The sequence below is a fragment of the Desmodus rotundus genome, chromosome 9 (genome assembly GCF_022682495.2).
Source record: "Desmodus rotundus isolate HL8 chromosome 9, HLdesRot8A.1, whole genome shotgun sequence".
NCBI classification, from domain to species: domain Eukaryota; kingdom Metazoa; phylum Chordata; class Mammalia; order Chiroptera; family Phyllostomidae; genus Desmodus; species Desmodus rotundus.
The window spans coordinates 25814947-25827910 of NC_071395.1; the positions used below are offsets into that span (position 1 = coordinate 25814947).

At 38.4% G+C, this 12964-nt stretch overlaps 1 protein-coding gene across 1 annotated transcript; it reads left to right on the top strand.

The window, feature by feature from the left end:
- The first annotated feature begins 1058 nt into the window (after positions 1 to 1058).
- Positions 1059 to 12840, top strand: PPID (peptidylprolyl isomerase D). The gene is made up of 10 exons (XM_053910400.2): positions 1059 to 1237; positions 2509 to 2649; positions 4463 to 4569; positions 6429 to 6617; positions 7558 to 7680; positions 7832 to 7938; positions 9754 to 9895; positions 11573 to 11659; positions 11754 to 11796; positions 12571 to 12840. The coding sequence occupies exons 1-10, from the start codon at positions 1156 to 1158 to the stop codon at positions 12657 to 12659; spliced, it is 1110 nt and encodes a 369-aa protein (XP_053766375.1). The 5' UTR covers positions 1059 to 1155; the 3' UTR covers positions 12660 to 12840.
- The last annotated feature ends 124 nt before the right edge of the window (positions 12841 to 12964 follow it).

Genomic DNA, 12964 nt, shown 5'->3' on the forward strand with positions numbered 1-12964 from the left:
CCAGCCTGTAACCTGTAAATGAGACTGGGTCAGAGAAAAACTTATTTTGACTCCTGTTTATTAAGAGACACAGAGATTATGTGCTCAGCTATCCTTGATTTTCAGGAAACCACAACGAATAAACACAATGGAAATGAAGGACATCAACTCATAAGAAATTAACATTTTATATTAATTTTAATGTGCTGGATTTTGAAAGGATCAGCATGAAGAGCTAATAATCTCAAATTATACATGAAACAGACAAGGAAATGAAATTTGTTAACATTCTCTTATAAACATTTTCAAGGCCACTAGCATACTGTAACTCATTCATTCATTCAAAAATATTTATCGAGCACGTTATGTGCCAAACACTGTTAGAAGTGCTGGGGATAGAGCAATGAAAAGAACAAAAATTTTGTACTCATGTAGTTCAATTTTAACGAGAGGAGAAAGATGAAATAAACGAATAAACAATTGGAATATTACAAAATACTAAGGAACATACTACTTTTCTCCAAAATTAGGCTTTAAATAAGGGAAAGGGGGACTACAATGCAGTTTTATCAGGAATCAAAACTCTTCTGGACTCTCAGCTCCAGCTGTCTGGACCCTTTGGCTTAACCTCTATCACTTATACTGTTAACGTGAAGATCAAATTAAAACAAGGCAACAATAATGCGCAACTACTGATTAGCTACCACCAAGATGTGTCAAGCATTGTGTTCATTTACTTCTTTAATCCTTAAAACGAATTTCCGAGATAAGCATTTTCATTCCTACTTTCCAGACAAGCACACTGAGTACAGAGAAGCAGCCAAACACCAGTTAGAGGCTGAAATGGGATCCAAAGCTCTTCCACGCCACGATGGTAGGAAAAGCGATGAATCACAAGCAAGAGCAGAAAAATAACTGAGCCTGCAACTACAGTGAAACAGAAAAGAGGTAGAACAGGCGGGTACAAAACATAGAAACGGACGCGCCCCACCTCAAGCGCGTGGCAACGCCGCGGTAGGCGGTACCGGAAGTCTGGCTGCAGCTTCCGGGCCGCACGCCGGAAGTGGCTCGCCAGCGCCCCGCAAGGTCTTCGCTGGAAGAGTTGTTCTCGAATTTCAGCTAGCAGGCGGCCACGAGGTACTCCGAACCTGCTTCCAAGCGCGTCTGCAGGTCAAAATGTACCCATCCCCCAAAACCAAGCCCTCCAACCCCAGTAATCCCCGAGTCTTCTTTGACGTGGACATTGGAGGCGAGCGAGGTGAGCGGAGTCTGATACTCGGGAGAATGGCTCCGAGGAGGCTGGGCTTCCCGGGATTCGGGGAGCTCCGAGGGTGGGGTGCGTTCGGGTTGGGGGCTGCTCTTTGGAGTGGAGGGCATGGTCACCCAGATTGGACCATCTGATGAACACACCTAAGCATTTGGGGTTGGGTCGAGCCCAGCGACTTTGTAGAATGCCACCTATCGTGCAGAAGTTTCTGGAAATTTCTGGTTCGGGCATTGTGGCAGCTTTTACGTTTGTCTCTCCAGATTTGTTTTCACCTCCCCGCCACCGTGCACCATCGAGTTGGCATAAAATAAGATTATTTTATGTTTTCAGTGGGACATTTAGGAGACCATGGGATGTGCTTGTGCGTCAGTGGGGTCTAGCCACGCCTTCAGTTTTGCCACGGGAGCTATATCAGTAATTTTCATGTTATTTACAAATTAAAGCGACTTTTGCTTGTACCTTATTATTGGTTCTTAACTTAATGGTCCAGTCAGATTGGTGACTATTTTCTCTGTGTTGGCATCGGGAAAAAGAATACGATGTAAAGATGTGGTTGCCTAGGCTACGTTAGCCTCTTAAGCGCCCTAAACTCCTGGATTAGCATACTGCCTCGTAACTGAATTGCTCTTGTTCTGGAATATGTTAGAATTGCTGGCCAGGCAGTGTGTTTGAATGTTATACAAACGTACACATTAGGATTGAGGAACCCTGTGGATCGTTTGGTTACACACACACACACACACACACACTTTTAATGTGCATTTCAGTTTTGAAACCAGTGCCAGGTTTATTTTTACCTCCTTTAGGAGCTATCTAGGACGGGAACTTTACCAGCTTTTGTTTCCGAAGCCGCAGCAGGCAGGCTTCACAGAGCGCAAAGGCTACAGCTATCCTTAAAATTCAGCCAACCTGACCACACAAAGAATTGTTAATTTTTTTCCTTTTGGTTAGTTGGTGACTGAAAATGAGTACATGTTGAAGACATTACTCAGAATTTAGAACCATTTATACTTCATGGTGTCCCTTATATGGTGCTAATCTTTTGGCTACTGTATTTATTATCTATTGTAGGATGTAGAAAAATAATTGTTTCAGATTTAACTGGGTGCTTGGCATCTAACATTAGATAGACTCAATTTGAGTACTAGAAAAATGACAAAGAGAACTTGCAATCTTAGTGGCCATAATTTAACCAGTTGTCTTTTTTATCACTTGCTTATTTGATTGCTTGTTTTGCATACTGACACTATTTATTTTTTCAGTTGGTCGAATTGTCTTAGAATTGTTTGCGGATATTGTACCCAAAACTGCAGAAAATTTTCGTGCATTGTGTACAGGAGAAAAAGGCATTGGACCCACCACTGGGAAACCTCTCCATTTCAAAGGATGTCCATTCCATCGAAGTATGTAAATTTCCTGAAACTGATTATTTTTGTAGATGAGCGATTTTCAACCTTTCCATCTCATCAAGTACTAAAATTCCGTGGCACACTCCAAAATATATTTTTTCCCGATCTGTCAACAAATGCAGGGATAATTTGGATTCATTCACATTGGACGGCTATTGTTGTGTTGGCTGTCGTCATTAATTTGACAATCTAAGGGAAAAGAAGTCAATGCCCCTGACTAAGTAGTCAGGTATTCCGTGTTTTAAACGTTCTTGTGGCACAGTTTGAAAATTACTGTTAGAGATAATCAAATCCTGTCTTACAGGAGTTAAGGGGAAAAAACACAGTGAGGTGAAGATTAAAAATTACTATTGGTTTCCAAGAGGATGCTTGACACCTGAGCCAATAGCTCAGTTTCATTAAGGTTGGTCTGTGAAAGGCAGAATTAATTATAGAAGAGTACTAAGGTTGGTTTGTAGAGAAATGGACCACCCTAGCTTCAGCAGTCCTCTTAGATTAGATTGAGAAGAAAGGGAGTGACTATGATAAAAAAGCAGACCCTTGATAACTTAACTGCCTGGTGATAAAAAAGTTTTAACCTATTTCTTGGGCAGGATTGCTTGGGAAGACTTTAGACGATTTAAAGATTCAGTGTCTTGGATATGTGATTAAAAGATGCCATTTCACACAGCTTATCACACTTTCTAATCACACTTTTGTTTAGTGATTGTTTGATGCTTCCCCCAATAGATGGAAGGTTCCCTGAGTTCAGGAATTACGTCTTATTTTGTCCTCAGCATGTAGTATAGTGATTGAGCAGGTGCTCAATAAATATTTAATGAATAAACAAAAAAGCTAAACTATAATCATTTGAGTAGTTTCATTTAATGTGCTAATGAAGTATATGTGGCAAAGAGTAAACATAGCAGGCCCCGGACTGCCTGCCTTAGAAAGGTCTGCTCGCAAGGGCGGCCATTGGCTGAAACCTGGGAACTCAGAACTTGAACCGTTCCTGAAATCATAAAGGTGGTTTACTATACCTAGACTTGATTTCCTTTTGGGAGGCTGGAATTTGGTACCTGCTAGGCAGAGGGTGCCTATGTGATCATCCCCAGTGAAAACCTTGGCTGCTGAGTCTCTAGTGGGCTTTCCTGTGCGGAAACGTTGTACACGTGTTACTGCACTGTCTCTGCTGGGTGGAGAGTGTGAACTCTGACTGGTTCCGCGATGGTGAGAGCACAAGGAAGCAGGTGGATTCCTCTAGACTCTCCCTGTAACCTTTTCCTTTGTATCCTTACTGTGTTGCTGTAATATAACCAAATGCTGAGTCCATGAACTACGGGGAATCTCTGAAAATGGGGGTGCTCTTGGGAACCCATGACACCAAGAGATGATTTTTGCCAAGAAATACTTCCATTATGGTATAATAGATGTAGAAGTTGTTGGTCTTTATTTAGAACTAGTATGTGCCCAGCCATGCAGTTACAAGGATGAAAACCAGGTATACTTAGGGAGTTGTTTGCTGGAAGGGAGAGATCATTATGATTTATGTTAAAATGGAGGTAGAGTCAGGCTACTGAGGGAGAAGAATTAGGGGATCCAACTTTGGGACGCCAGTGACAACTGTACTGCAGTGGTGCCATCTGAACTAATATTCTGAGATTAGCAAGGTACCAGGCAGTAAAGGCAGTTTGGACTCAGATTGTAAAGTCTTGGAGACATGACTAGAGCATCGTGTTTTAGGAAATTGTCTTTATCATCACACATTCACTAGTTAATATTACTAAGTCCTCTCTTAGTTTCTAAAAGCTATTTTCCTGTTTTGTAGTTATTAAGAAATTTATGATTCAGGGTGGAGACTTCTCAAATCAGAACGGGACAGGTGGAGAAAGTATTTATGGTGAAAAGTTTGAAGATGAGAATTTCTATTATAAGGTAAAGTAGACAAAGTGCATGTTATGATAATAAAGGGTAATGAATATGTGCAGACACTTGTTGGGTTACGACACAATAAATGTCTCAAGTGGGCTTAGATTCTCTTTTTTAAAAGGCATATTTGTAAATATGCATCTTTGATATGGAAAACTTTCGTCCGGTACTTGAGTTAGCAGAAATGCTACAGCTATTCTAGTGTGATCCAAGTCTACACACTTCAGTAAAGCTAATGAGTTTTTAAGTGGCCACAATACGGCAAAATTGCTTCCAGGAAAAATGTTCTTATTATCAGAAGAATGGCAACTCGTGCATCTTTATGCTTGGATTTGAAGAGCAACAAAACCATTGCTAATACTCAGGATGTCAGGGGCTTTGCATACTAGAGGATATGGTTAATGTACAAACTCCTAAAGGACGTTAGTGGTGCCTGTGCCTTCTTATCTTCATTGCCCCAAGACGTAATCGGGTTATATTGCATCATTCAAGTTACAAGAATGGACACGTAAGTACAAAAGTAAAGTGATGTCTTTGGAAATGAGGAGTATGAACAAGGTAATCAGGATAAGTTGAAAAGAAAATCTCATTGATCTTATAAAGCAGTGTTCATTGACTGCAACTGTGTGTGTTTAATACTGTCACTGGCACCAAAGGGTTTGCAAAAATGAAAGGACTTGATGGCAAGGGATTTGTAAGTTTATTGGAAGACAATATTAAAACATGGGACAACAGGATAATACTTCTAATCCGAAAATAAATGCTAAATTGATGGACACTTTCTGTAGGCACTATGACAGAAAGGTAGGATTTATATGGTCAAAATCATTAGGGAAGACATGGAGGAAGAGTGGGTGTACGTAAGTTGGGCAGACTGGGCCTTGCAAGGTGGCTGAGATTTGGGGAAGGGAAACTAAAACAGGATGCCAGTGTGCAGGAGGGATGTGAGTGAGGAAAGACAAAGGCAGTAGGAGGCTGAGGAAATAAAGTTAATACTCCATTTACTTTCATGGGAAAAGTACCCAAATTTTGGAAGGAAAAAAGGCAAGCTAGCAGAAGGATGAAAACGAAGGCTACGTTGATGTACCGAAAGGAGGCCTGAGAGAGGACACAACACTCCTCCCTTCTGCAGTGCTGTAACCTTAAAGCCGAGGTAGATTAGGTTGGAGGGGCGAAAGGCCTGTTAGTGTTTGGCCCAGTAAGGAATAAACTTACAAACGTGAGGATAAGTGGAAAGATAAAATTGTCTCAACAGAACCTTTGGTACCAGGCTGGTGCCAGGAAGAACTTTGATTCCCATATGTACATATGCAGTAGTTTCTTTTGGGCGTTCTCTGAAGAAATGATTTACCTGGGATGAAAGCCATAGATTTTGGATTCTTTTGAAATTAGGGAAGTACCTAATTAAATGTTAAGTCTAAATTGAATAACCTGTCACTGTTCCCAGTTTATCAAAGTGTAAAGGAAGAATCATAATGTAGGCCCATAAAGTGGGAAGGCTGTTTTAGTGCTTCTCAGAAGAATAAAGCATCCACCATAAAATAAAAAGGCAAAGTCTAATTACTCTATTTCCTTAGTGCAGCATCTTCATCTTAAGGATGAAATATAAGCATTTTCTTAATATAGCCAGTTTAGAAGTACACCTTCCTCTGTTGTTTCTGTTACTGATTTCATAAGTTTTTTCAAGTTTAAAAAGCGATTAAGTAACCCTACATTTTATTAAAGGTTGCAGTTTGTACAAAGTAAAATTACACAGTGTTGTTTGATCTAAATGGTATTACAGTCTACCATAGTTTCACGTGAATGACCAGTTCAGACTGGAACCGCTAACCTTGGCTTTCGTCTAATGATTTGTATTCCTACAGCATGACCGGGAGGGTTTACTGAGCATGGCAAACGCAGGCAGCAACACAAATGGTTCTCAGTTCTTTATCACAACAGTTCCGACTCCTCATTTGGATGGGAAACATGTGGTATTTGGCCAATTAATTAAAGGAATGGGTGTGGCAAGAATTCTGGAAAATGTAGAAGTGAAAGGTGAAAAACCTGCCAAAGTAAGTACAAAGTTTATCTTAGTTGCTGATTTAAAGAAATGTAAGTAAAAGGACCCGATGAGGTTAGTATTTTTGGTATAGAAAATGTTAGTATTTAAGTATTTGGTATTTAAAAATGTTAGTATTTTTGGTATAGAAACCTGTATCTGCCACTTCTTCTTTTAAATTCCAGAAAAGGTTAGGGACTTAAAATTTTTTTTTTATAATTTTAATTTCAATCTCGGTGATTTAAGTCTCCCTATGTGGACTACTTAGGACAAGAGGACAGGAAACGAAGAATCTGTCTGGAATCCGGGATTTAATTGGTGGTTTGGCTTTGATCTTATTAAACTTTTCTTGGCCTGTGATTCCTCATCCTACATAAATTGAGGGTTTAGACTAGGTTATGTAACTTAAAGGTCCTTTTGTTCCAAATATTTGCAAATCAAAATGAAAATACTATTGCCCAGCCCGATTGGCAGGGTTGTGAGAATTGGAAGGTCAGGTACCTGCAGAAGATAGGCGGTTACTCAGTGTGTGGAGGAAACGGCACATCGAAAGTTATGCCCCACCTGAAGAAAATTACACAGAAAATAAGATTTCAACTTATTTTGTGTGTACTGAGATGCTGAATAGCAGTAAAGTGCTTTTTCAAAACAGCTGAAACAGTGACGTTGTTCTGTCACCTGGAATGTTTAGAAAGGGCATTCTTGTAATTGGAGCCGATACAGATGTGCCTCCCAAAATCAGCCTGTCGTTTCAGGAGGGACTTGGACCATCTTGCACATGACTTGAACCTGTGTACCTTTTAAACCCAGATTTTTTTTTTTAATTTTTATTGTTATTCAATTACAGTTGTATGCATTTTCTCCCCATCCCTCCACCCCACCCCAGCAGATTTTTTTTTTAATGTATCATTAATATAGTAGTGGACTTCTACAATTTAGGGTTATTTTTACAGTTGTGCGTTATTGCAGAATGCGGAGAACTGAAGGAAGGGGATGATTGGGGAATATTCCCAGAAGATGGCTCTGGTGACAGGCATCCAGATTTCCCCGAAGATGCAGATACAGATTTAAAAGATGTGAGTACTTTCAGTCAATCTTTAATATATCACTAAAAACATTTTGTACTAAAACTCTGAGATTTTTGTGTTAATCTGTGTTAAGTGATAGAAGCTAGCATTAAACCACATTACTCACTAAAACCCAACATGTTTGGATTCTTTTATACAGGTAGATAAAATATTATTAATAACGGAAGACTTAAAAAACATTGGAAATACTTTTTTCAAATCCCAGAACTGGGAGATGGCTATTAAAAAATACTCGAAGGTCTTAAGGTAATAAAGCATTTTTAATAAATTACTTTTAAGAACTTGTAAATTGAATTATAAACTGGAATTCAGGAGATGCTTCTGTATTTTTGGTAAATTACTTGCAAAGTTACCAGATGTGTCAAAATAACTGCATTTTTTTGTTTCCTCTAGCTTATTTTGAAAATTTTCCAAATACAGAAAAGTTGAAAGAATTGCACATGAATGATTGCTTGTGTACCTTAACCTACATTCAGTGGTTCACTCTTGCTGTATTAGTTTTTGCAGAATCAGTTTAGAAAGAAAGTTGCAGATACCATGGCACCTTACTCCTAAATATTTTAGCCATTATTTCCTAACATACGGACATTCTTCTACATAAACTTACTGCCATGAAAACACCCCCAAATACCATTGATACAATGTTATCTAATATGTAATCCACATCAAATTTCTCCAATTGTTTGTTTTTTTATTCCAGGTTTTTTTGTATCATTTGCTTTTATGACTCTAGTTTAATCTTTAATAGACCCTGTTTTACAAGTTTTTTTAGTCATTTGCAATATGGGGAGTCTTAGGTAGGATGTCCTAGAATACCACCTGTGTTTGATTGCTTCCTCAAGACTAGGGTAAGGAGAAATGTTTTGGCAAGAGGACTTAAGTAGGTGATGTGTATTTTCTGTGATGCCACATCTTGACGGCACATGTCAGTTTGGCCTAATTGGAGTTTCAGTTCTTGATTAAAGTGTTGTCATCCAGATGTCTGTGTTACAAAAGTGCCTTTATTCAGCTTCTTACCTTTCATCCAGTGGTTTTATATTACCGAAGATGCTTGCCTAAGTCAGTTATTACATTGATGGTTGCAGAACTGTGATTTTCTAATTTTATCACTCATTTTACAGTTATTAGCTGGCATTCTTCTGTTTGAAAGAGTCTCCCCTCTATCCCCGTTTTTAGCATCCTATAGACCTGGGGATTTTCTTTCCAGTTCAGGCTCTTACGCTATTACCATCATTCTTTTTGGACTTCAGAGGGTTCCAGGTTTTTCTAGTGGAAGCCCCTTTTTCTACATCCTTTTCACATGTTCCTTTAGACTGTGGTCACTTGGCTTACTTTCTGGCAGGAGATGTTCCAGGCTTATGTCATACTTAACCTGTTTCCAGATCTGGTATCAGCGGCCTCTCCAAGGAGCCCTGATTATTTTCAGTGGGGGATAGACTTTAGAAAACAAGTTCTGGGGACCAGGTACGCTCATTGTTTCCGAGCCCTTTTCAATGGACTGAGCTCTAGGAACTGTGTTAAATGACAACTCAAAAACACAGTTCTTCACCTTTCCCATTTTATATTCCTGGTCAGACAATGAGAACCTTACTTTTAACAGAGACCTGGTTTTTAAAAATAGAAAGTGTTAATAGTGTATAATTATCTTTAAATTTGGGCATTATTCTTAATTTGGCCTGTTGGAGCACTTTGGTAAAAAGGTTGGAACAAATAAAAAAGTATTGAGCCCTGGCCAGGCGGCTCAGTGGCTTGGAGCATCATCCGAACACCAAAAGGTTGCCAGTTTCATCCCCTATCAGGGCTCATGTCTAGGTTGTGGGTTTGATCCCTGGTCGGGGCCCTTATGGGAGGCAACCTATGGATGTTTCTCTCTATCCTTACAACCTCAGGTGAGAATAAAAAAAAAATAAAAAGCAATTAACGAAAAGATAGTGAATATTATCAATATCAGCATTTGATGAACTTTTTATATCAGAAATGGCATAACATTTTTTGGCATCATTGAAGCAGAGTAAGTCTCAAAGTAGCATTACATGTTACTTTTACTAATGTGTTCTCCAGATATGTGGAAGGTTCAAAGGCTGTAACTGAGGAAGTAGATAGATTGAAGCTGCAACCTGTAGCTTTAAGCTGCATGCTGAATATTGGTGCTTGCAAACTGAAGATGTCAAACTGGCAGGGAGCAATTGACAGTTGTTTGGAGGTAAGTCTGTGGATATTGAACTTTTTGACAGGGTTAGGTCGTTACTTAGAACTTCAAGGGAAGCAGTTTTATTTACATTTATATATCATGGCATAAGACCTAATGAGACTCTGTAAAACATGTTATTTTATCTCTAAATATTTTGATCATTCAGTTTTCCTCTCAATCCATTTACTTAGCGTATGTTGCTTAATATCTATGACAATACTTCTCCTTTTTTTTCCCTCAAAGCTCACTCATTTAACATGTTGAATACCTAGTATGTACTGGGCATTGGAAGACAAGGCTAGGAATGATGATGAATGTGGGTGTGGAGTCAGTCATGTATGTTTTTTTTTTTTTTGTTAGACCTCTGTCACTTACTAACTTTGTGATCTTGGGTAAGTTCCTAATTTTAGAAAGTCTTACATTGTTAATGGAAGTAATACCTGCCTCATGGGGTGGTTATGAGGACTTAAACATGTAAAGCATTTAGCACAGTATGGGGCCCTTGTTAAGCACCCAACAGGTATTTTAATTAAAAGACAAAACCATACCCTCAAGGAACATTTTATTTGGCTCTCTTTATGGAGACATCCAGGAATACTAACTGTAAAAGCTAGAAAGGTGCCAGAATTACTTTCCTTAAATAGAGCAATAATGACTCCCAGTTGTAGAGTTGAAAGTTTTCCAAACTAAACCATGAATTTAAAAGGCTACCTCCAGTAATTGTAATTGCACATTGAGCTATGTACATAGACCAGCGATGTCCAGAGCAAGTAGAAAAATGAGATCCTAATTTGGTGGGGTAGGTGGAGTAGGGGTAAGAATATATTTAGAAAGAAGCATACAGCAGAGGAAAAAACGTTATCAGAGGAAATGATTAGTCTTCAACAATATCCTACATCTCTTTTTGACCTTTTTAGGCAGATAATCACGTTTTTCAGTAAAATCTGAGTATTGACCTTTAAAAGATTAAGTAAACAAAATACATTATTTTTAAAATATTTGTTTCAGAGGAGAGATCTATTAGTTATTCATGCTCCTAAAAAAATAGCTTAGATTTCAAGTAAAAGAATGTGTACCGGTTTTAATTCAAAATGGCTTTATTAGGTAGGGCTGAATCAGGAAATAGAAACTACACAGTAATTCTGAACAGAGAAAGTTTAAAGCAAAAGAAAATATAAGAGGGAACTGGAATAATAAGGGATTGGCTAATAAAGAGAATTCTAAAGTTATGGGAATGGTAGATAATATACGCAAAATATAGGAGCTGTTGTTTCCCTTAGGCTGGGATGGAGCCTCTAGGAAGAAGCACCTCGGGAGATCCCTGAGACCCACACCTCCTTGGAGAGGGGATGGCTGTGGCTCACTGGGTGGCAGAGGTTTTCAGTGAGCACCACTTGTGGGATTCACTAGAGTGCTTGCAGCATTTGCCTATGGGGAGTTGCTGTATGCTATTGACCAAGCTGTGCTGGAACCTAATGAGAGGAGCATCCTGGAACCTGCAAGAGAAACGGCTTCCTCTTCCATGTCCATGTAGCTCCCTCTACTGACAAAACTGAACATTGTGCCAGCTGGCAGAGGACAGATTTATAGGGTCCAGCTCCACACACAGCAGAGAAGGCTTGATTTGCAACTGACAGGCAATAAATTGAAATCTAGCACATATATTTAATATTTGCTGTATTTTTGTAGGCTCTTGAAATAGACCCGTCAAATACCAAAGCACTGTACCGTAGAGCTCAAGGATGGCAAGGATTAAAAGAATACGACCAAGCATTGGTAAATTTTGTTCTCAATTTCAATTTTTAAAAAGACAACCATCTTCATAAATCATACACCTAATATTTCTTAACTTTTTTTTTTCCAATTAAAGGCTGATCTTAAGAAAGCTCAGGAGATAGCACCGAAAGATAAAGGTAAGTTGGCAGTTTTTGTAGTGAAAGTTTACTTCGTCCTTTAAGAATTTATCCTCATGAAACATTGAAACATTGTACCCTTTGCCACTTAGATGCAGATACTTTTATTTGTTCAATAGATGTTACAGAATGCCTGTCATTGGGCCAGGCACTGTCATACTGCATTGAACAAGTCAGGGTCCCTGTCCTCAGAGAGCTTACATTCTAGACCCTCTCCAGAGTACTGATTTTCACATACCTGAATACTCTCTGTTCTACTGCATCACTTGAGATTTAGTTTAGTTCTAGTCAGAAGTACAGTACTAAAAGAACATTGATGTTTAGGATAATTTCTGAAGCTGAATGTAACCATAACCTAAATATTCTAGCTAACAGATTTATGTTTTAGGAAAGCTTTGGGACACTGTCAAAAACGTTTGTCTTTCAATACACCAACTAATAATAGTGCTATTAGAACCAGATACTAAGATACATCTTTGGTTTCTTTAGTACTAAAGTAAGACAGAGGAGGCACTTAAGGGCCCTCTCTAATGAAGGAGGAAAAGGCAAATGTGTAGGTCAATTCACATTCTCTCAATTGACAGTCTTCTAAAATTAGGCTTTGTGATTTTTATATTTGTGATTACTTTCCCAGTGTAAAATATTCTGTTCATAGGGCAAGAAGAGTTTTATCAAGAGGGAATTAACCATCATACTAAAACATCACTTTGTTAGTTGACCTCATTTTTTGGATGTTTGAAAAATAACTCATGACATACTTGTTTTGTTTTGCAGCTATCCAGGCAGAATTGCTGAAAGTCAAACAAAAGATAAAGGTACAGAAAGAGAAAGAGAAGGCAGCATATGCAAAAATGTTTGCTTAATAAGGAATTTGGTTACACTTAAATATTACACATTGATGTATAAAGGCAGTAAGAAAATTGAAAGGTTTTTGTCTAATATATATGTTGTTTAATGTGTTTGCTTTGATAGTTCAGTTCCCATTGTTTACAGTTTAGAAATACTGGTATCTGTTCGCTCTTAATAAAAGTGTTACAAACTACAGTGAAGTCAATTCTTTTCATGGTTATCTACATTATTCACAAATAATAACGGTGTTCAACCTATTTTTAAACTAAAGAGTACATCTTTGTTGAATAAGCTTTTAAACAGACAAAAGCTTAAGTTT

Excerpts from the sequence above, each read along its gene's own strand:
- PPID (XM_053910400.2), top strand. The coding sequence starts at position 1,156 with ATGTACCCATCCCCCAAAACCAAGCCCTCCAACCCCAGTAATCCCCGA. Across the intron at positions 1,238-2,508 it reads GGACATTGGAGGCGAGCGAG|TTGGTCGAATTGTCTTAGAA; the intron begins GTGAGCGGAGTC and ends TTATTTTTTCAG. Across the intron at positions 9,896-11,572 it reads CAATTGACAGTTGTTTGGAG|GCTCTTGAAATAGACCCGTC; the intron begins GTAAGTCTGTGG and ends GTATTTTTGTAG.